Source organism: Leptodactylus fuscus, chromosome 5 (assembly GCF_031893055.1).
Source record: "Leptodactylus fuscus isolate aLepFus1 chromosome 5, aLepFus1.hap2, whole genome shotgun sequence".
Lineage (NCBI taxonomy): Eukaryota > Metazoa > Chordata > Amphibia > Anura > Leptodactylidae > Leptodactylus > Leptodactylus fuscus.
Genome location: NC_134269.1, coordinates 167870638 through 167894913, shown reverse-complemented (window position 1 = coordinate 167894913; position 24276 = coordinate 167870638). Strand labels below are relative to the sequence as shown.

At 39.7% G+C, this 24276-nt stretch overlaps 1 protein-coding gene across 1 annotated transcript in view; it reads right to left on the bottom strand.

The window, feature by feature from the left end:
• Positions 1 to 24276, bottom strand: part of ERGIC1 (endoplasmic reticulum-golgi intermediate compartment 1) — a 70451-nt gene that overhangs the window by 12750 nt on the left and 33425 nt on the right. The window contains exons 4-9 of the mRNA XM_075274727.1: positions 16142 to 16236; positions 15386 to 15510; positions 14065 to 14169; positions 12274 to 12334; positions 10731 to 10831; positions 10326 to 10448 (exon numbers count right to left, since the gene is read on the bottom strand). Coding sequence (XP_075130828.1) covers positions 10326 to 10448; positions 10731 to 10831; positions 12274 to 12334; positions 14065 to 14169; positions 15386 to 15510; positions 16142 to 16236 — 610 coding nt within the window. The remainder of the gene's footprint in view (positions 1 to 10325; positions 10449 to 10730; positions 10832 to 12273; positions 12335 to 14064; positions 14170 to 15385; positions 15511 to 16141; positions 16237 to 24276) is intronic.

Below are 24276 nucleotides of genomic sequence, written 5' to 3'. Positions count from 1 at the left end.
CAGATTTCTGTTACAATTTCCATCAAGTGACATATCTGCCTTCTTAAAGGAAATGTGCTGTCGAAACATGACCTATTGTATCAATCACCTTTGTATGTTAAACTTTTTTTTTCTTTTTAATAAATTGTTACTTTCTGGTGACACATTCCCTTTAAAATAGACAAATACTGCCTCATAATAAGCAGTCACTTATGTCAGCTTGTATAGGAGGGGATTCACACTCCGTAGCAAATCTAAAAACAGGCAGAGGTTTACTATTATTTGAAGTCCTCAGTTTTATAAAAAACTGCAACTGCCTGTGAGACCTGTGACGGACATTAGTAAATCCAGCCCAAAATTGGAGTCATAAGCAGCTTAGATGTAGTTTTTGAGCAAAAGGGATCCAAAAGAGAAACTTTTTCTTCCCTTTATCCTTCTTTTTGGATGCACTTTTAGGGCCCCTTCACACGGAGTTTACGCTCCGTGTATTCTGTACATTGTACACGTGTAAAATGTAGTTAGCCATGGAGTTCAATGGCATGTTCGTATAACGCGCATCTTTTTGCGCGCATGCAAAAAGACGCGCATTATATGAAAAATCCATTGAACTGAATGGCTAACTACATTTTACACTTGTGTTTCTACACGTGTAAAATGAACAAATTGAGCGGAGCGTATACAGAATACACGGAGCGTAAACTCCGTGTGAAGGGGCCCTTTGCTTTGACCAAGAAAAACGTCAAACAACTGCATGTGTGAATCGAGCCTAAATATGGAAACTACAGCATCATAGTGATTGGACTGACTAAAAGGATTACAAGCTTTCTTCCTAAAATTGTCACCACATTTGTCAGTTGTGTCTGGTATCATATAAGTATATCTATACACTACATAGCAGCAACTCTGGAAGCAGAGTATTGTGTTTTTGGCCCTTTTCATCCTATTCCAATGCATCTTGTACTCAGTCTAGAAGGGGTGAATATGATTCCAAACTATACATGCACAAGCAGGGCAATGAAGCATAGTTCTGCTTTATAACCGCAGTCACATTTTCCTCAGATGTAGAGATAAAATACATGTAGTTGTATGAGGATATCTTTCTACCCTGCCCTAGCAGTCTGCTTCATCATATGATACAGGGCATCAGCCGCTACAGATCACCGAGCAGGATGGAAACAGTGGCTCATACATTGTGTGTGACATATGAATCAGGAGAACGCTATGTATAATCCCAAGATTTCCTTTATCAAGTAACTAAATAGGACGGTCTACTTGCTCTGATACAGTAGCACCTCTACGCCCTTATTACTATATAGATGATGATACAAGCATTATTGAATACAAGCAGCATCCAAGTACAGAGAGTTTGCCATATGGCAGAGATCACCACCACCTGCCATTTCCAGTTTACTAAGAGGTATATTCTCCATGTTATATAACCATCCATCATTCTGGGTGACACCTCCGTGAGAACTAGAACAGCCTTATATATTGGCTGTTGGACAAAAATAAACAAATAAAAATAGTTGAATAGAATTTTAACAATGTGACACAAGGGGCTTCTATTTACTGGAGATTTATATTTGTGGAGAATCAGATCAATGTGAGGAGGCAGAACGTGTATCTAACAAGTCACATGGAAAACACACAAGCCACGCTCACATTTAAGGGGGCTTCCGACCTCATGCAAATAAAGTTTAAATCATTACATAGTTCATCATCATTACATGTTCTAAAATACTTTGTGGGGGATTTATCAACCAAAACACCAGCTAAAAATGTATCAAGTATTTAGACACTTGGATGAAAAGGGGCGCGGTATATTTGGGGAAAGAGGTGTGGCCCAACTGGCATAAATATGCCCTAAAAAGGCACCAACAATTTTTATGCCAATTAATAAGTGGTGCAATATCATACTAGATGTGCCAGAGTTAGCAAACACTGTCTAGTCTAAAACTTTCAAGCAAGTCTCAGGTTTGTAGTCAGTGAATGACAACTAGCAAATACAATTGTATTCAGACTAAGCAATGCTCAGAGTTTAAATTGGTTGTCCCACATTCACAGTTTGTCACCTATCCCATGTGCCTGAACGTGGCGGATCTCACCACTCGGACCCCTACTATTAAAACGAACAAGGGTCCCATAATAGTAACAGTTATATAAATAGCGCCAACATATTCTGCAGAACGTTACAAACCATATTCTAATAGAGCAACAGCCGCACGCTGCCACTGCTTCCAATGTCTGTGGCCCTAGTAATAAGACTTTTCTATCCTATTCTTTTGATAGAATAAATTGTAATTCTGGGACAATCCCATTAACAGTTTGGTCTCCAGACTGACACATTGTAACAAACTATCAGAGAGCTTTGTGCAGCTGCTTCTGCTGATTTTTGCTTTGATCATTGACTAGACGGCTGTGAAGTGGATGAAATCGTAAGCAAAGAGCAGGACTATCTATGTACGGGGTTTGCAGCTTCTGCGTTCTCATTCACTGATAGCAAACAGAGACCTTGACAATGGTAAGGAACTGAAACAGTCTAATAGAGAGGAATAAGGATACAGGAATAAGGATTTTTACATGTAAACGGGAAATCCTTTTAAATGACCCCATATTTTGTGATTTTCTTTCTTTACAGACCATTGAATATTTTACATAGAGCATTCCCCTGTGCTGTCATCATACAGCTGCAGTTCTGCTGAATACATGCACATGTGTACTGTGTGGTTACATGGTAGCTTACAATAGCCAGAGAAGCACAGATGCTCCTATTAAAAGGAAGGCTTGAAATCAAGATGCACAATGGACGCGTGAGAATTAGTGGTCACGTCAGTTCTCAGACCAATCCCACAGAACCTGAGCGTGTCCAGAAGAGGGGATGTCAGAGAAACACTAGAGCCATAGGAGGAGTTACAAATGAGACATGCTGATTCTAGGGTGGGGGGATTAAAGCGTAGGCTTATGAGTCATCATTAAAACTGTATTATCATCTTTAGTCCAATACCCGAGTGCACCCCTTCCTGACTGACACATATAATACATTGAAAATAAAAGGACCTACCAGAAACAAAACGCATTACACCAAGAGTATCCCAACTGATAACGTAATAAAGTGGATTTAACTTTCGTAGTATTGAAAATTAAAACTAGATTATTAGTGACCATTTCACATAACGCAACGACAACAGCATTTCATTATATGGGAAAAGACACATTGGATGAATACGCTGCAGATTTGCTACCATGGAACTGCAGGTAGTAGATCCTCCTCAGTGTTTCCAGCAGCAGATTGGATGCTGTTTTAACCAAAACTTGGTGCAGTAATAAAACAAAAAAACCAAGCACAGAATACACAGAGATTGATCTGCGTTGTGGGTTTTAAATTGTAAATTTCTGCTGTGGGTTTTCATCACACACTTGACTCCCTTCAATGAGCTGGGCAAAGTCCATGGAAAATCTACAGCAAACAAACATCCGCAACAAACCATCTCGTAACTCGTGCAAATTTTAGCATAGATTTAGCACCAGTCTTTTCAGCTGAATTTCTATCCCTTGTGGATATACCCTAAAGTAAATATAAATAATTTTTTTTATGCAGTATATTTTCTTAAAGGGGTATTCCCATGTTAAAGACTTAGGCACAGGACCCTTCGTGATCAGGAAATTTGGGTCATGGGAATTCTGTGATCTGGCAAATGTGGACCATGTGACCTGGTATTTAAAGCATACTTATAAGTGTTAGGCAAGAGAACATAAAACAGATTCTGATCCTCACTTCTGATACTACGGATCTTGTGATTAAAAAACAGAAGAAACTCTGTCCTCACAAAAAAAATAAATAAATAAAATAAACTGTGATGGGTGAAAATCACTCATGTATATTAATAATAATAATAATAATAATAATAATAATAATAATAATAAGTAGGTTCTAACATCATGGATTGAATATCTAAAATACTCCATGAATGATATCCATCCACACACCACTACAAATGTGAAGGAGACAAGTAAACGGCTTTCCTCCAGTGCCCCATTTGCTCCCATTATGCAGTCGCAGCGGTGGGAGCGCAGCACACTTTCCACACTGCATTATTTAAATTTCTACAAACCAATTCATCCCTCCTACTGGGGAGCAACACGTCTAACGGACCCTGGGAAACCCCTCTGTTTTGTGGATGGTTTCTTTGTTCTGGCCTTCCTTTTAGCAGGGGGTTACAAAAGGTCCCCCCCTTCCACTATAAAAGAGAAGTTTCTTGATGGTCTGTTTATAGCCCCCCTCCTTCCTTAGCTGTTGCCCCACAGCTCCTCTCATTGACTGGGAAACACGAGTGAATAATGGATATGCTGCAGGTCTTGTGGACTTAACAAGAGCTTGTGAATGAGGCAGCAGCCCGAACAGCAGGTGTTTCTCCGCAGCCCCCACCCCTGATCTGCCAGCTTTAGTAATCCACACACCATCTGTTGGGTGGAAGAGCGGTGTCCTCGTGCTGAGAGACAGTTCACATACTAAAGACAAAGTGGATCATTGGCAGATGGAGATTATACGATCAGAAGAGGGGAGGACACTCTAGTACGTGACAGCGCCTATTAACTTCACAATGACTGTGACTTTGTTTATTTAATGTCTTTTGGTGACCACATCCCACTTTATAGATACATGGGAAGCAAACGTCTCAAAGGATTCCCAAGTCCCCTCCATAAAAGCCAAGCAGATGATCTATCGTGTACAGAACAGCTTCACAGCCCTACCAAGTGACCTTTTCTCTTTGGAGACACTGAATCATGTTGTATTTGCTGGCATTTCCTTATACGTGATAGGAAAAATATATTCCTAATTATTCCAATAAAACTTGGTTAGATTACAGTTCCAGCAAAATACTAGTTTATCAAGACTACACATCCGCATTGGGTTCAGTGACAGAACGAGTGTTGATCCATGCAGGACATATTTCTAAAAGTATCCTAATACAGAGAGCAGTTTGTAATTCAGTCCCTGTGTTGGTTTGGTGTTGGCTTGGTCTTCTGCTATAGGAGCATGCTGTTTATATACACAGACAGGACCATGCCGTGGACATTATAGTCTACGTAAGCCATATCGCTATTGAGGATGTCGCAATACATCACTTACAAACAGCAGCTATTCCAAAGAGTTGTATTCTAAAGGCTGCCTCAGATCACGTCATGAAACCTTAAGCGTCACTCCAGTTTCTTCCATTGCACACTAAGAGTCCTTTTCCATTAGCAACAATATAAGATGTCAGTCGCTGCCAGTTTAGTTAAACAGTATTGATCAGGATTGTTTTTCCTTATTTACGGTTGGCCAGTATGTCCTCCGGTTACATGAGTGTATATGCGCTGCTGACATCATGATCAATCTTATGCAAACACAAAAGAGGCATTTGCTTGTTTGTCCTTTGATCCTGATCACATTTGTGAGGGACTTTGTGGACAAGAGACTTTCTAGCTGTAGTTTAGGTGAGCGCTGCCCCATGTAAATACGTTTTAATACAGTTCTGGAAGACAACGCATTTTAATTCCCTAGTAAAATAACTGCAAGACTTAATTTGAGCATGCAAGATTTTACGGAAACTGCAGGGAAAGCCTTTGCAATACTGTTAGATGTCTAGAAAACTGGAGGCACCTGTCCTTTAACCAGAAATGCATCACTGTAAGTGCCATCAATTACCAATATTATAAGACATAAAACCCGTATATAAACAGGAGTGAAGCCTAGCTACGGCTTAAGGTAGAATATGAAAGAACGCAGAACTGCCATTCATTTTATCTTAGATGGAATAGGCAGATCCACCTGTATTCTCTATTGCAGCAACATCGTCACCAGGTCCTAAGCTTACATATTTAGGGCACGGAACATTCAGATAGCCGTTGTTGACTTTATTAGTGTGCCTATTGTAAGGATAACTTGCCTGTATGTACACAACTGAGCAGAAGTATTAATGTACTATATGGCTGATTTTCTGCTGTAAGGTTAGCACTTTTCCATCACATTGCAAAACCTTGCAGGCAGGGCAATCTATGGATTGATCGATCCATCCATCTATCCCTCCCTGTTCCAGTTGGTCATGGTTAGTATTGTTCTTCTTTTGTGTATTTTGTGTATCATATGTACAGTACCATGGAATTATTATAATAATGTACACGATATTAGGGGTAGTCATTGAAGAACTCCAGCTTAAGACTCCATACCTTGGCTAGATCCCCTCCATGAGAACCAGTACCCCCCCAATACTCTCCAAGTCTTATCTAGCCATTCCCAATTCCAATGCAGCCCAAACCAAACCTTTACCTCAAAATCTTCCCATAAAAAATAAAGTTTCCCCGGCTCTATAAAACGAATATTCATTCCTCCCATGTTCTCCCTGAAACTAAACCCCCGCACTAGCTTATCATAGGGTTCAATAGCGATGACGGGCATCCGCAGCTCATTTTCAGGTAGTTAGTATAAATTTATCTTCTGAGTCATGTAAGCAACAATGAGGTTTATTAAAAAAAATAATCTCATTCTACCATGGTCCTGCGGTGTGTACACAATGAGCGCCTTCTTATAGAGCTTGTTGTGTGGGTGGGGTGAGTACTGCTTTTGTAACCAAATGAAGTAAGCACAAACCGTATATAGCTTCACTCGTACTTATTAATTCTTGTTTTTTTCATTAGCTGGCATGGTACAGAAGCTGAAATCATAAAAATCCTATTTCGGGAATAGTGCTCCATGACGCGATTACAGGAATCTTTAATTCCTGAAATAACATTACTGGGATCTGTCCCAGCCAAAAGGGTTTGCATGGTTCCAACTGCTACGTTCATATGCTTAAAATAAAATGTGGTATTCTGAGAAATCGCAAGTTCCATCAGCATGCCCACTTCTACAAAGATAAAAAAAAAGTATCCTACTCTTAGGACTGTTAAAAACGAACAAAAAAACAAAACAAAACAAAAACAAAGCAAAAAACACATTCCCGGGGGCTTTAAGGGCCAATGAACCTACCGTACAAATGAACACACATCCATCACATATACATGAGATAAAGGGAGAAAAGATTGTTTTTCTACAAAAAGTGGCCATCTTGTGGGCATTCACAATCAATGCAATCACTTTTTTCACTAACTTAAGAAACTTTGAAGATAAGGAGCAGTAAAACAGATCTTCTTAGTACAATATATAACAATCGGACTGCCTGATTACATTATATTCACTGTATTCAGCCTCATACATAGAGCTCTATGAAGAAGGGAGAGATGGAGTAGACTTCTCCTGTAGAGTAGTTAATTGATTTGTTGCCTCATTCTGTGCACTCCTAGCTTCTTAACTACAACCTAGCAGTGTATTTTACATCCCCTCTCCCCTCTTCACTATTTAGGCAGAGATACTTTCTCTCATATTAGTAGAGAAGAAAAAATATTTCTTTAATATCATATATTACAAAGATTCCTAAATTAAATTAAACTATTAATTTATGAAAAGTGTTTTATAACAGGAAGTTACTGCTGTAAACCTAGTAGACCTGTAAATGATGTTGATGGTAAGTGAAAAGGGCCTTCTAAATTTTTCAGGGGGTTTCCATGCCCGACACCTGGCTTCGATCATACGTATTCATAGCACATTTAACTCCTGTCATAACATTCAAAATGTCTCCATAAAACACATCCTCCGTGACCTTGTGCCCCACAGAGATCTTTTGCAAGGTGACTTTATATAATAATAAATTATTGACAGATACAGAGAACAAGTTAGTTACCCAGAAAAAGGTGAAAAGTAAGTAGAGAAATGGCAGAGTCTTGATAAATTATATTTGCTGAAAAGAAAAAAAGACTGACTTAACACAAGTAACATAAGGTCACTTTTTGATTATATTTGTCAGAAGACGTTATCTGAATGACTTTGACCATGGAGAGATTGTTAGGTCTAGGCTGGGTCATTTTAGCATTTCAGAAACTACTGATCGTCTGGGAATTTAACCCTTAATGCACGCGTTTCGGTCCTTAAAGGGCCAGGCCATTTTAAAACATGAGCTGGTTAAATAAGTATAATTTGATGTACTTCTGAAATATTTTTTGCTTATTTTTGTGATAGCCGTTTATTATTTAATACCAATATTTCTATTATTTTTTTTATTTTTAGTTTTTTTATGTGATTTATCTAGTTTCTCAGAAAATACTTTTTGGAGGACATGATTCATTTATTTACTTTTACACTGCATATTTTCCCTGTTACTAGGGCTGGCATAGTAGCCCAGATACAGAAAGAGCGCTGATAATATGACAGTGTTTGGTCTAGTTAGAGACTCCAAGAAATACTGCTAAAGTAAAAACACTTATGGGCACTTGGCAAGGACAAGGATCAATAACACTTGAGATGATATGAAACTACCTCACCCAGCATGCATACTTACTCTTCTGTTCTTGAAACTCTCACCGAAGTGAATGGAGCTTTTTGGGACACTCACAGTAGCTGGAGTGGTGAAGGTTGCTGAGCATAATAATTTGTAATATTTGCTGAGAATGGTATACAAAGTAAAGAACATCCAGCAGAGCACAAGTCCATGGATCTACTCTTCCTATTGAACTGCCTAATGCCTTGTTCACATCTGCGTTTGGTAATCCGTTCGGGGAGTTCGCATGGGAACCCCCCAAACAGAATACCAAACGCACTGGCAAGCGGTGTGTAGTGTAAGCACACAGACCCCCTTAGACTATAATGGGGTCTGTGTGCTCTCCGCATGGAGCATGCGGACAGAAAAGTACTTTGTGATCTACTTTTATGTCTGCATGATTCGTGTGGGCAGCACGCGGCCCCCATTATAATCAATGGAGTCCGTGTGCTTTCACTGCTCACCACCTGCCAGTGCGTTCAGTAGTCCGTTTGGGGGGTCCCCATGCAGACTCACCGAATGGATTACCAAACGCAGCTGCGAACTAGGCACAAGGCTGGTGTGTAGGTTACAACGGTGCACTTTAGGCTCCTTAAATCTAACATATCATCTAAATATAGTTGAACATGTGAATGGCCATGGTCTACTAATCTTTTTATGGTTTCTTCTAGTATACTGCCATATTAAAATGAAATGTTATCTTTACCACTTTAGGATAAAGCCATTTTCAAGGCCGATTAAATTTGCAGGTTTTTCGTGCTTTAATATTTCTTAATTTTGGGTTATTCAAATACATTTAGGATCTTTTTTTAGTGATAAAAAGGGTTTATTTTTAAGTTTTTATTTTTGCAAGTTTTTTCTTCATTTTAAGATCTGAGAAAATTTAAGTGACAAAAAAAGAAAAGCCTTTTTTTTTTTTTTTTTTTTTTTTTTTTAAGATAAATAGCATAATTTTATTTTTTTAAATAGTGTATCCACTCCCTTAGAGTAATTTTTAAATAGAAGACATTTTTAGGTTTTGAGTGTGGTTATTATTTTGTTTAACATTTTACATTTTTTTTAAAAATAATTTTTGTTTTTCATAACAGACCCTTGGGGTTTTTTAACCTTACTTTTATTTTCTTCTTGCCAATTTCCCCAGTAACTGGGGCTGATACATTACCCCGTATTACAAGAGGAGTATAGCCTCTTGAGGTACGCTGTAGAGTTGATCTAGTTCCTCTAGGACTCAGCAGCTCCCGCAGGTCCTGACCCCTGGCAGATCACATGACCACCAGGCCACTTGGCGGCTCCTATAGCTGTTTGCGCAGTGATTGGGACAGCAGGGGTGGTAATAAACAGCTTAAACCTATGTCCCTACAAAGTCTACAGAAGCTCATTGCTTAACTCTGCAAGGACATACAGGTACTTCCTTGCAGGATTAAGAGTGGGCTTCCTGATTGTATATAGTAAATGGGTGGTCCAGAAGAAGTTAAGGTGGTTGCACATGGCAATGAGCTCTGTTTACTCTGTAGCCAGTTTATTATACTATTATGAATGGGATTTTATTGAGCTGAATGGTGGTTTGTACTCTTGGTTTTTCTTTCCACTACAGTAAGATAACAAGATGGTGTCCACACACAATGGAAATTTTCCAGCTCAACTTTGCCAGAAATGATGCATTATAATCCTGCTGATCTTCAATTGAAAGCAATGGGAAAAGCCGTGAGCTCACAAGTTTGACTGTCTTTTCCCAGAGGTACCCTGCTCTATAGTAAAGCACGATCTGCTGCCTTTCCTGCACAGTTCCTAAACTTGAATGCCGATGAATAGGACACTTTTGGCTTCTGTCAAGTGAACAGAATCCTACAGACATGTTTAGCAAGTACACCAGGAGCTTTCCAAACTATACAGTCTCAGCTAGTAGCTACTGCTATACCATGTAAGAGCTGTGGTACAGTAATGGCTACTCACCGTGGTTATAAATCGATACATAGGCTGCCGCCGTTCAGTATACTTTACTGTGATGGGACTCAGGTCATATCGGAACCAAATGGCAGGAATGATTCTTCCCGTGTGGCTGTATGCCACATATTCCTAAAGGAATTCAGAGAAACAAATCAATATGAATTAAAAGCAGGTTTATAGTTCATTTTATATGTCTAAGCACCACCATTAGTTAATTTAAGAGGCCTTCTTTGGTTATCTAAGGATTACATTACTGTTCAGCTATGTAACTTTGTTGGAATTTTTTATTTTCTTTAAGAAGTCTGCCTTTCAGTCTCTTGCTTTCTGGCAACCTCCTTCTGTGCAGTTTAAGAATAAATCTTACATCATGCTAGTAGATCATGCATTTCCTGTAGCCAGCTTTATTCTTACCTTATTAGCTACAGTGTATTGGTATGAAAACTTCTGCTTTCCACCCAAGTCTTCATATACGGTTGGCACGATCTTCAATATGTAGTCATGAGAAGCCAAGGCTGTACAAGAAATACACATGAGAGTATACACTGGTCTACATAATACGTGTGCATTCATGAACTTTTGATGTATATTGAATAATTGGCTCGGAGACAAGGACTCTGCAAGCCCTTTAAAAATGTCCAGTGGCATTGGGCACCAAGACTTAGCAGAACTTTCGGATTCTCAATTGGATTGATATTTGGAGAGTTTGAATCCCGGATCAATACCTTGAACCTTGTGGTCATGTTCCTATTTGCAGTATGGCAAGGTACTTTATCCAGCTTACAGAGACCACTGCAATTATGGAATACCATTGTCATAAAGATTATATTTGCTTAACATTATTTACGTACTCATGGGTACATTGTAGTCAGATTTGAAAGTGGACAAGAGTGATTATGGGTATGTGAACTAGTCTGTGGCTATATTCTGCAAGTTATGATGCACTGTGTGTGTCTAATAGCTTTCTATCACAACCAGCAATTCTTCACAATAGCTCTTTTATGGGGCTGAACCAGACATGCTAGCCTGTGACCCTCATGTACATCGATGAGACTTCCACTTCTTGCCACTGGTTGCCCTTTACTGGGCCACTGTGGATCAAAAGTGAGAATCAGCTAAATTAATAGTTGTTCACATTGATTACTTTAATTATTTTGCATCCATGCTATCCTGTCTCTCACTGCAATTGGCTAAGTATCCATGTCCACAGTCTGAGTGTGCCATCCAATTGCCGTTTCGGTAAGATAAATATACTATACTGTTCCATTTCATCAGAACAGAAAAGATTGAAAGCCCCATAGAAATAAGTGCACAACAGAATGCACTTGGATGATAGAGTGTAATCCGAATACATTCCTCTGCAAATTCGGCACCAACTCGAATGCACAATCGGTCGTGTGCATGGGATCCAAAGGATAGGTCACTAACAGTACACTATCCAATAAGGAAATATAGTGTGTGTGTAGCTGGCGTGACATGGTGTATATATATATATATATATATATATATATATTGTGTAGAATGTAAAAGGGGGGTGTCCTAAAATGATTGTTCATAAATCATAATCAAGCTAAAACAATCAATTAATTGTGATTTTAATTTAGGTCATATTTACTAAGCCCTAGTCTGTACTAACCATTGTATACTGGGAATGCGCCACAAGGCCTACCATTTTGGAGATCCTCTGATCCCGTCACCTAGCGATCGCAATTTAGCCCTTATTGACGTTGCTCAGACTTTAATGTGTTGAAAGTAGGAAAAAAATCAAACTTTAAGAATGGACTGCCCACTTGCTGCCCACTAAGTCACGTTTCTTGACAGGTGACACTTTCACAACTTTTAAAAAGTTTGAAGTCGATAGCCCATTCATCAAACAATTCTTCCCCCATTTTTTCTGACAGATAGGAATAACACAATACTTTAGCGTTGACATTAACCTAGTCTTAACTGTACTTACCATTGGATGCAAGTCTATCTGCTCCTCCCAAGGCATTGAACGCACCATGAACGTTTGTAACCTGAAAGACAAGCACCCACAGTTGAACTCCAACAGGATCTGATAATATTGTAATTGGGTGAAAGAATTAACTTTTGCATATTTTGGGAATTGTCACAGGATCCCTTTTTCTAATACTCCTTACATAGCAGGATAAGAGGCTACTCTGTTTCTGGCTGTTGGCCTATAAGGGTCCCTGTATCTTCACTAGAAGGCCGATATATGAATATTATCTTTATATGTATTTTATATACTCTGAGTTAGAAATGGATCCAATGTATCCGATGTACACGTTGTGAGAAAACATGACGTTCCTCACATTTCCATGTCCTCGAAATTTGCCAAAATATAAGACTGGCAACGCCTTATGTAACACATCACATAATTTACCCTTGAAGCTTGGGAGTGTCTCTGGGTGGGTATAAATGTTAGATAACATAGGTGGCATAATAAACATTCACTCAGTGAGGTCATGTACTGAGCTCATCCAAACACCATCAAGGCAAAAATTCAGACTATATTCACTTGCATTGATGTAAGAAAACTAAAAGTGGATCACCGCGTTGGCATTAAAATAGAGCTTACATGCACAGACCTTGCCACTTCCTTAGAAAGCTGGTGCCAGCATTGTTCTGGTGACGCAATGGCTTCGGGTCATTTAATCATACACTAGTCTAAGTAAACATAATGTTCCAGAACAGTATATTGTCTTAAGTCAACTAGGAGGATGCTCCATGGTTCATAGCAGAGTTGAAATTATTTAAAAAAAATAAAAATAACTATGATTTTATATATGCTCAAAGCAAAACTGCAAAGTAAATAAGGTTTACGTTTTCCACAGTATTTCCCCTAATGGAAGTGCTAGATGTACTAAATATTCTCCTTTAAAAGCAGACCAACAGGTTTGTTTAAGCACAGTGCTTCTATGCTGCAGCATGATCAGTAGAAATTACAGGTCCAAGGCCTGAGGCTGTACTACTGAGAGAGTCTCATGAGAACATGCTCTCTAATTTTTTTTTATTTTTTAATGTAGATTGTGAGCCCCATATAGGGATCACAATGTACTTTTTTTTTTCCAATCAGTATGTCTTTGTAGAATGGGAGGAAATCCACGCAAACACGGGGAGAACATACAAACTCCATGCAGATATTGTTCCTGGCGGGATTCAAACCTAGGACCCCAGCGCTGCAAGGCTGCACTGCTAACCACTGAGCCACCGTGTTGCCCCATGCTCTCTAAATTTCTGTCTGGTGTATTGCTGTCATGGAAAGCATTTGTGGGTCTAGTAGTTATCAAATGTATCAATATGTGGACATATTATATTTGGCCACCTGACTCATGAAAAGGATCAGACTCAAATATTCTTTATGTCCTCCAAATACTATATAAAACTTAGCGATGTGTGCACACAGGACACTTTAGCTCAGCTTTCGCCACTGCAATAACTTACAGCAGCAATTTAAAAAAAAAAATAACTACCATGTCCCCAACAGATTTCCACACAGACATCAATATGGAAAACTGACATTTTTATGGAAACCACAATTTTAGATCTAATATTGTTTTCTCAGAATTGGTTCTTGGATCACTTCTTAGAGCTGCTTCCTTAGGGACAATTTGCAGCAAAACCTTGAAGAAAGGACAAATAAAACTAAACTATGTGGAAACTTTCTTAGGATTTGTGAACATGTTGGCAGCCTTTATGTTGATAGACTCAACAGTGGAACAGGAGTGCTTAGGTGCACACTTACCTGTAACGTGTCCCCAAAGCTTAGCTTGTGAATGAAGTGGCTCATATCGGGGTTCTGAGGTTGAGCTGTGGCACTGTGTGTGGATACATGGAAGTTTCCAGGCACCTGATTAACCAATGAAGAGATAGAATTAGATTTGTGGGGTTTACTAAAGATTTAGATGGAGATAAGACACTTCAGTGAATGTGACTAGTGTCTAGAACAGTCATGGTCAACCTACAACAATCTATCACTCCTTCCATCCATTTCTATGTTCTCCGTGAAAAATCTAGGTTATACACCTTCAAAGGCCATTAACAGCTATTCCTCCTGCACTGCCATACACATCCATGCTCAAGTCAGCAGATTATGCATATATGTATTCTCAGTGAGTAGGTTGGTCAGTTTGGCCAAAATCAGCAGGACCTATTGACTTTGCTCTTAAGGTTAGCCGTAAAGGTGCCCAGACACATGGCGGATGGTGCCAGGCCACTCCCTTTCGATAAGAGGAATTGTAAAGTTGAGTTCTTAAATTATATTTTTTGAAGAGGAGTAACATAGGAACCATAGAATATAGAGTTGTAATAAGAAATGCTTTAAATACAACAAAGGTGTAAAGAAAAGATACTTTATTATTTATGGGCAAGTACTAAGACTCATGCCAGGATAGCAGACAGGTTCTCTAACCGTGGTGAGGGTCCACTTAGGGATAACTATTGATGAATGGTTCCACACCCAGTATCTAGGTACTCCATTATATTACATTACACCCAACCAAGATGCATGATCAAAAGACCAAAAATAGCCAATTGGAAACCATTCTTGGTGACCAATGGATTAAATAGAAGTCAAATCTTTATTAGTAGTTGTGGGACATCTCACCATCTAGACATTAAAATCTACTTGGAACCAACTCAGTGTTGATTCATGAAGGCTTTGAAGGGACTTGTATACTTGGCTCCATGACAAAATCTCCAGCCTGTTATATCATAATGAAATAGTTTCTATGGGGCGTTGTACAATTGTTCTAGTACAATTTTTGTCCCCACCCATATTATGGCATGAGCTTTCACATAACCCACTTCCATATTATTAAGTATTCACCAACTCATTCAGACATAATTTTTAGCCGGCCTATTATTCAATTCCATCATAAAAGTAACAGTGAGCGCACAGCTTGCTTATGTCAGGAATTCCACATTATCTTTGGTGCAGAACTGATTCAGCGATATAAATACAGTTTTTATTAATGTGCTTATAAAGTGGAGTATTGTATCCATTAAGGAGGGAGCCTGTAGTGAAACAGGAAACATTAGTATAGTGCTAAAGTATAATACATTACCTTATTAATAGTGAAGCGTCCTTCAAATCGGCATCCATTTCCATTATTCAGTGGAATTTTCATTGAGTTATCAATGTGTCCAACTTCATGCCGGCCCATTTCATCTTGAATATCCAATCCCACCACTGAGAATAGAGAAAATATTGTTCAGACCATGAAACCTGATCGGCTTTACAAAACACTTCTTGTACGCAGCAATTGCCAGCAACACAATGGTAGATTTTATAGCCCTTAGTCCCTGGTCTGTAGAGAGAAGGCGCAGAGAGTGGAGCCCATTCTACGATATCCATAGGCCCAATTACTGACTTTATGGGAATTCTGGGTCTTAAGACCCCAACACTTTTCCAAAGCTTGATCTTGCTTTAAAGGGGTCTCTGTATGTTAGACATTTATGGAATATCCACAGGATATGTTAGATAGATGTCTGATAGAGGTGTGGACCATGTCTGGTAACCGCACCATTTTCAGATCAGGTGGTCCCTAAACATGTCACTGGTTAGTATCCTGCATCCAGGCAGAGAATTAGTGTAGAGGTGGCTGTGCATGTGACGCCCTGTATGCTAGTCATAGAAACACTTTAGCGCACCATTTCCTAATGAGGAAGCTATCTTTCTACTTGGGGTTGGTGGGCAATGGCTACTTCACTAAAAGAACATCAACACAGGTATGAATTTAGCATCACTTTGCAACATCTGGAAAATGAACCCTAGAAATTCAATCTACGAATAAAGGAACATATGAGAATTGTATACTTACATTCACAGTTGAGGTTGGGTAAGCTGATGTTCAGGTTCACATCTATTTTACCCCCACTCTCTTTATCGGGGTCATCTACATACAGCTCATTAACACTGAAAAAGAGAAAAATACCAAAATGTCACTCGCTGACAAGACTGTACAGTGACTTTATGTAAATAATTAGGAATCTTAGGCATAAAATATAACAATAAAAACAATATGTTAGGACCAAATTATTAGAATCCGATGCTTCATGTGACACTTAGTCCTATACACTGGTGGAATTTGCATCAGATTTTATATATTTTTTTAAATTTCTTTTTCCTCCCCCATCAGTATGTCTTTGGAGTGTCGGAGGAAACCCACGCAAACACGGGGAGAACATACAAACTCCTTACCAACGTTGTCCTTGGCAGGATTTGTACCCAGGTCTCCAGCACTGCAAGGCTGCAGTGCAAACCATTGAGCCACCATGCTGCCCAATTTGCATCAGATTTATTACAGGCTCCAGCTTCTTATTTCACAAAGGTCAAGTGTGGGGCACAAATTTTGGCACACCCCAATATTGCCAATTAGTTCATGCTTTGCAGGTCTGGAAAATGGCATACAAGATTTGATAAACCAGCCTGTTTTTTTTTTTTTTTTTTTTAGCCTATAATGTTCTCTCAGAAAGCAATTCAAGCAGTAACACATGTAGTATGTGCCTGTGCACGGTAAACCAGGAGCGAGGAGGACATGTCTTATCTAGCCATTATCCAATTTTGGAGGCCAGTGGTGGCAAATTTGAACTCTGCCTTTGTGTATATGCTGTGTCCCCCTGATTGTGTTTGTTCCCCATGAGGGACAGGCACAAATAGTATTGCTGTACCTTTAAAGGGGCTCTATCAGCAAAATCATGCTGATAGAGCCCCACATATGCGTGAATAGCCTTTAAAAAGGCTATTCAGGCACTGTAAAAGTTATATTAAACTACCCTCCCCGTTTTAAAATAAAACCCTAAAACAGAATGTGATAAACTTACCGAAGGTGCACGCTGGGCGGGCATTCAGGGTGCGCCGTCTTCTTCATCCACGCCTCCTCTTCCTGCGATGTCCTTGGGTCCCATCTTCCTCCGGCACTCTCGAACTGACACTTGCTTAAAAAAATGGCCTGGGCGCATGTGCAGTAGCCGTAGTAGAAGCAGCATGCTACTGCGCATGCGCCCAGGCCATTTTTTTAATCAAATGTCAGTTCGCGAGCGCCGGAGAAAGACGGGACCAGAGGACATCGAAGGAAGAGGAGGCGTGGATGAAGAAGACGGCGCACCCTGAATGCCCGCCCAGCGTGCACCTTCGGTAAGTTTATCACATTCTGTTTTAAGGTTTTATTTTAAAACGGGGGGGGGGGGGGGGGCTTAGTTTAATATAACTTTTACAGTGCCTGAATAGCCTTTTTAAAGGCTATTCACGCATATGTGGGGCTCTATCAGCATGATTTTGCTGATAGAGCCCCTTTAACAAAGATAAATTTGCATTCAGCGTTCTGGTCATGATTTTATTCATAATGGGACACTGTAGCAGACTCTGCCATGGTGGACTCTGTTCTCCCAGTTTATGGTTCTACTCAGATTAAAATACACACATCTAATAAAGGGCTTCTTTACATGAAGGTACGTTGGTTCTTTGACTCTTTTGCATATACATTAAGATTTTAGTACAGGGAAGTAAAGTTAACAGTACTAGTAAGATTATACCAGTACCAGAACCCTGAATTCTATCATTCTCACTGCATCAATTTTCTATGTTAAACATGAAAAAATAGGCTACATGAGCGTTGACCACCACCCCATATATTTATAGATCAATATCTTTATACATCTAAATAGTAAAGATTCATTTCTTTCACGAACAGCCTAAGTGAATTATGTAGTGGAAATCTACTCCGCTAATCTCATTTGGCAGACCTGCGTAAAACTGATGGATGTCACTTCTAAAACAATTATGTAACATGCTGGATAAATGTATGCTGCAATTTTGGAACAGGAATATTCTGGGTGGGTTATATGGGCGCGCTCCAATCATTACTCACAAGGTGATTAAAAAAGTCAAGAAACTGGGTCACAGAGGAAACGTCAGTGAAACTTCTAGTGAGAATGAACGCATAATACAATAGAACGCTAGGAGAGAGAAATACACTTTGAAGCTAGTCTGGATGAAACCACAAAGCAGTGCTACTTTTATTTCTTCTTCTCTTTAGTAATGGCCATAAAAGAATACAATTTAATACATAAAATCATTCCCCGCCCCTATTCTCCTGTCCATTTAGAAAGTTTTCAGCACCATCTTCCAAGAGTTTCTGGAGAGTAGAGGTACAGTATAGCTCAGGAGAACAGTCCTTGGCTTATTTAGGTGGCATTTAGCACAAGCTTAATATAGACATTATACTGCTTGACAATATGTCTAGACTTAGCATATTGTTCACTTGAATATTGAATTCAGATAGTCTAAGGCAGTGATGGCGAACCCTTTAGACACAGAGTGCCCAAACTGCACCCAAATTCCACTAATTTATTGCAAAGTGCCAACATGGCAATTTAATCTTAATACTGCGGATCCACAATTACGGACCTGCAAAATAAGGTCCTATAAATTGGGCTTTACTGAGCTGTCAATGATACAAAACAACTTTGTACAGATGGTACTGGTCTCTGCATTTGGTACTTTTGAACAATTAATATTCACTATTTAGGCACAGATCTGTGTTATAGTGAACCATGCAATATTCTTACAACACACTGTACACGGTGGCCCCCACACAGTACAATCTGCTCCACAGTGGCCCCCACACAGTACAATCTGTTTCACAGATAGGCTCTGAGTGACACGAATGCCATAGGTTCGCCACCATGGGTCTAGGGAGTTCCCATGCGAGGCTATCAACTTAGGAGCTTGGTATAGAAGCTTCGGGATTTACAATCTCCTTAATAAATACTTTTTATAAAGGTGACACACAGAGGTTGTGTATAAAGCACAAAGTCTTAAGACATATACTCCACTCATTATATATCATTCACACAAGACCACCCTTGAAATATTGCAGTGTACAAATAGACAAGACACTTCTGCATCCTAAAGGTATTGGACTCTTGACCACTCATTGCTGCTTCCCCTCCAACTGGTACAGACATCTCCCTACTGTATTTTGAGTGTAGCGGGCACTTATAGAAGACCCTGTTGGTTGACACAAATTTTCAAGTAGAAATGCATGGACAGCAAACTGAAGATTTAAAGCAACTATACGATTATGACAAGGACAAAATTAACAAAGGAAACTGAGAAATATTATGTTGTGTGTAGATACAATGTATGTACGTGGCATAGATTTAAGGTGTCATCTATACCCAATATATAATTAGTTTAGCATATGTAGGTTGTAGACTAAGTGCCCAAGTATGTCATCTATGATGTGAAAATGAGGGACAATACACTAGAGCACTACCAGGTGTAAGTTGTATACATAGACAATATCTGGTCAGCTGGCATGTCTGACATGCTTGGTGAATCAAACAGAATTTAATGATGGCAAGAAAATTTGGAACAAGTAGTTATTTATGGCTGGAAAAATCCAGTCCACTTGAAGACTACAGGATCTTCTTTGGTGACCACATCATTGCTATCATCTCAGTTACAAAATACGATTTTGGCCTCAACTTATACCCTTGCTACCTTCTAAATTTGGTGGAGGCTACAGATTAGGACTGGCTAAATAATGTGTGCATCAGCAAATAAAGTTTTAATATTTAAGGACAATAGTATTGTCAGAGCATGTTGGTGTAAGGAGGTGCTGGTTAAACTCCTTAGTGCGGAGGAGGTGGTAGACAGTAGAGGGCCATATACAGAGTTTACACCCAAGACCGTTTAGCATCCCCTGAGTAATGATATTCAGTCAAGGTCATCCTTGTTGGTGACCATTGTCCAGATGTACTGTATAACAGCTGGTGATACAAAGTGCATGTTGTTGCATTTCGTTTGCAGGTACCATGTGTAGATGGCGTGTTGGCTGCATCAAGATTTCTTACAATGGGAGCATGTCAAGTGGTTTAACCCTGTTACCCTGGGGTGAGGGCTTGTGATAAATAGCAGAGCCTTTGCACCTTTTTGAGTGCGTCCACTTGGTTGACTGGTCTGCACGGTTTCAAAAAACAACTTCTGTGCCACCAGGAATCATAAGTCTAGTCTGAGTGTGTTAGGGAGCATCGCCTGTGGGAACAGCCATGACTGAACTTACAGAAATTACCCAAAACGTGTTGTATATGTGAGTGCTGATAACTTGTTGCTAACCTACTATCAACATCAGTAAAGAATATCATGGGGCCACACGGTGGCTCAGTGGTTAGCACTGCAGCCTTGCAGCGCTGGAGTCCTGGTGTTCAAATCCCGCCAAGGGCATAAAACCATCTGCAAGGAGTTTGTATGTTCTCCCTGTGTTTGCATGGATTTCCATCCCATATTCCAAAAAAAGACATACTGGTAGGGAAAAATGTACATTGTGAGCTCTATATGGGGCTCACAATCTACAAAAGAAAAAAAAAAAAAGTAAAGAATATCACATCTGGTGATATTCCTTCTGATACCAGTACCCTACACCACTAGGTTGGTGTAATGTTCTGTTCAGCGGGTCATCGGTTGTCTGGAATAGGACACTAAAAGATGCAGGACAGCATCAACCATGAACAAGGACAATCTTTTGTTAAAGCATGCAACAGGGCGGCACATATTGAATTATTATGTAGTTACTATATCTTCTTTTTTCCAATTGTACTATATTACTATGTAGATCCTATGAGTTATTTTGAGGGCATAGCAATAAATGCAAAAACTCCGTTTTTATAAAAATCTGGACTCCTTTTACAAATGTAGATTATAAAGTTTTTAAGCAACAGGTGTTCTATCTGAAGATTTAACACTTACATAACTATACAAAAGCTGGCACCAATGGCTGTTAGTATTCATACCACACCCTTACGAAAGGAATTATACTAAATCCACAAAATGACTTATATAACCTTTTACATGCAATATTTGTGTTATCTTTTATATATTTAGTTGTAAGCAAAGGTTGTAATTATCATGGAAACTAGGTTACTGTTAATAAGTACATGTAATTACAGGCAAGCCACAGGAGCAGAGAAACCACATGACGTGAGCAAGACGTCTGTGGGAGTAGGCATCATGATAGAAGATGGGTGATGATACCCAAACATAGTCATCATGCGAGCCCTTGTATTATAAGATCACCATTGGCCATGACCATGATGTGCCCAGATGGATTAGAACATTCCAGAGTATTATGCGAACCCCCATTAGGGCTCTAGTCACACTACGGGTTGACTCCACCTTTCTGTGGTCATCATTTTCACAGAAGAAGTAAAATGTTCCCTTTAATTTCAATGTTTTTTTTTCCTGAAGGTAGGTCATTGGTTTCATCAGTTCGCTTCCATTTTTTGGCGAGCTTCTGTTTTTTTGGCAGATGGATTACCATACCTTAGTTTTAATCTATTAAAAATGACTTTGCCGCAGGCCTAAAAACACATTTGGGGTACTTAGTGCAGATAGAAATACCGTATATACTTCAGTATAAGTCGACCCGAATATAAGCCGACCCCCCTAATTTTACCACAAAAAACGGGGAAAACTTATTGACTCGAGCATAAGCTGAGGGGGGGAAATGCATGACATTCTGTTTGTGCTCATGTTAATCCTAGCCGGCTTCAGGCCTATATGGTAATATCCCAGATGTAACGTGGTCTGGGATATTACCATATAGGCCCAAAGCCTGTGGTGGTAGTAATAGCCTGTTACCGCTAGCACAGGCTTTGGGCCTGTATGGCAACAGGCTGCTACTGCTATCATAATGCTTTGGGCCTGTATGATAATGCCCCTAGGCCTGAAGCCGGCTAGGATTAACATCGGATCCCGGAGAGGAGAGTAAAACCGTTTATTATTTTCTCTCACCTCCCCTGGAGCTCCGATTATTATACTTGCGCTGCTGCTTCCAATGCTGCCACTGCACATCTTCTACCCGCGTCTGCTTGTCTTCTACCACGGCTGCTCCTGCGTCTCAGCATAGGGGGTGTGATGACGCCGCCTGTGCTGAGATGCAGCAAGAAGTCATCGACATACGCTGGGTGCGGACCTGAGCTAATGTGGCCACGTCACCTGGGGGAGGGGGCCGGGACTGGAGCAGGGGGCCGGGACTGGAGCAGAGGCCCGCTGCAGCGAGTCAATACGGTCGAGTCAATTACCGTATTGACTCGAGTGGTAATTTCTCTGGTCCACAGTAAAAGACATCTGTGGGAGGCCGCTGGAACAGCGCTGCTGCCGATAGGTGGTCGGTGAGGCAGCGCTGTCTCCAGGGCCGCCTGAAGATGTTTCCAAGGTAGAGAAGATGCTCTGGAAACATCTTGGGGCGGTCCTGGAGGCAGCGCTGCCTCACCACTCACCTATCGCTGCTCCAGCGGCCTCCCACAGAGGTCTTTCACTGTGGACCAGTTATGTGACATTTTCAATTACCGTATTGACGCGAGTATAAGCTGAGGCGCACTTTTTCAGCACAAAAACTGTGCAGAAAAACTCGGCTTATACTTGAGTATATACGGTAGGTTGTAGGGTGAAAACCAAATTGTTTTAGTTTTTATTTATTTAAATAAACTGCACAAGTCTTATGAAACGTTTCTATGAATAGTATGAATGAAGTCCAACAAGTAAGAGAATGCATGCACTGTTCTTCATAAGTCCAGATACGCCAATAAACTTATACAATAATCAGATCCAACCAAAACAAGAGTGTGAAGATGAATCCCCAAGTCAGAGATCTCTCCACAATACAATATGTAAAGCAGCTGTTTCCCCAAACGTCCTCGCTGTCCCATAAACTATATAAACTCCACTTGCTTGTCCCATAAATTCCTGTTTTCTTTATTCATATTATGGCACATAAAAAGGAATTACATTTCTATACACTAGTGGACACATTTATAAATCCGAGCAAAATAAAGGGATTTGTCCATACCAACCAATAAGGCCACAAAGGTTTCTATGCTATATAGTTCTCTATAAAAGAACAGATTTATTTTTTGCTTAGGGGTAACAATTGCAACTGACGAAAAACAGGTCCCCCAACGTGCATGGCCACTTCCCGTAGCTTATTTTCAGACAGATTTTAGGCTAAGGCCCATGTAGCGGGCTACAGCAAAAAAGTGCTGTGAGAAAAACTGCAACGGCAACGCATTGCATTTTGTCTCAAAACACTTTTCATAAAAAGTCACTTTCTGCTTCAGTTATACCTATAGTAAAACCGCCTGTGTTACCATAGGTATAACTGACATGCTGTGATTTCCAAAACTGCAATGGTTTTGTAAATTGCAGCATGTCCGCTGTGCACATTTAACCTAAATGTGTGAATGGGATTTGCTAGGGATTTGTGGGGCCCTGGCCTTAAGCATGATTATTTTCTTGATACCACAATTGCACTTTGACAAAAAGCTAAATTCACTACAGAACTAATAGACCAACAGCAATATATACCGTAAGTTATTTGGAAGCCATATTTGTGGTGATGGCCTCCCTTTAAGACCTGGTATTTTTTGTTTCACCCTGGCATGGCCATAAATGTACTTTTCCCTTCAGTAGGTCAGGTTGTATTTTTCATAAGCACCATAGCTTGTACTGATTTATTTATTTTTTTAAAGGGAGGGGGACACAAATATAAATAGATACAATTCTGCCATTTTCTGGGTATTGTTCTGTGAATCTTGTATTTAGTGCCGGATCATTCTGTGGGTCAGTACATGAGATATCATATTTATAGATTTTTTTTTTTCTTCAATTTAGGATTCAGTTTTTGTGGGGCAAAGTAACTAAAATGAGCAATACACGTTTTTTTATTTTGTTTTTTTTCAGTATTCGCTATGCAGTTATGTGATTATTTTACAGTTCAAGTTGTTATGAACACGATGATACCATTTCTGTGTAATTTTTTTTTAAATGAACTACTTTTTACAAGGACTAATAGGTATACCATAATACCATACCTGGGGGCCATGGATAGGCTTCTTGCTGCCATGAAAACCTATCAACACCCAACAATCACAACGCTGAGGGATAGTGGTGTAA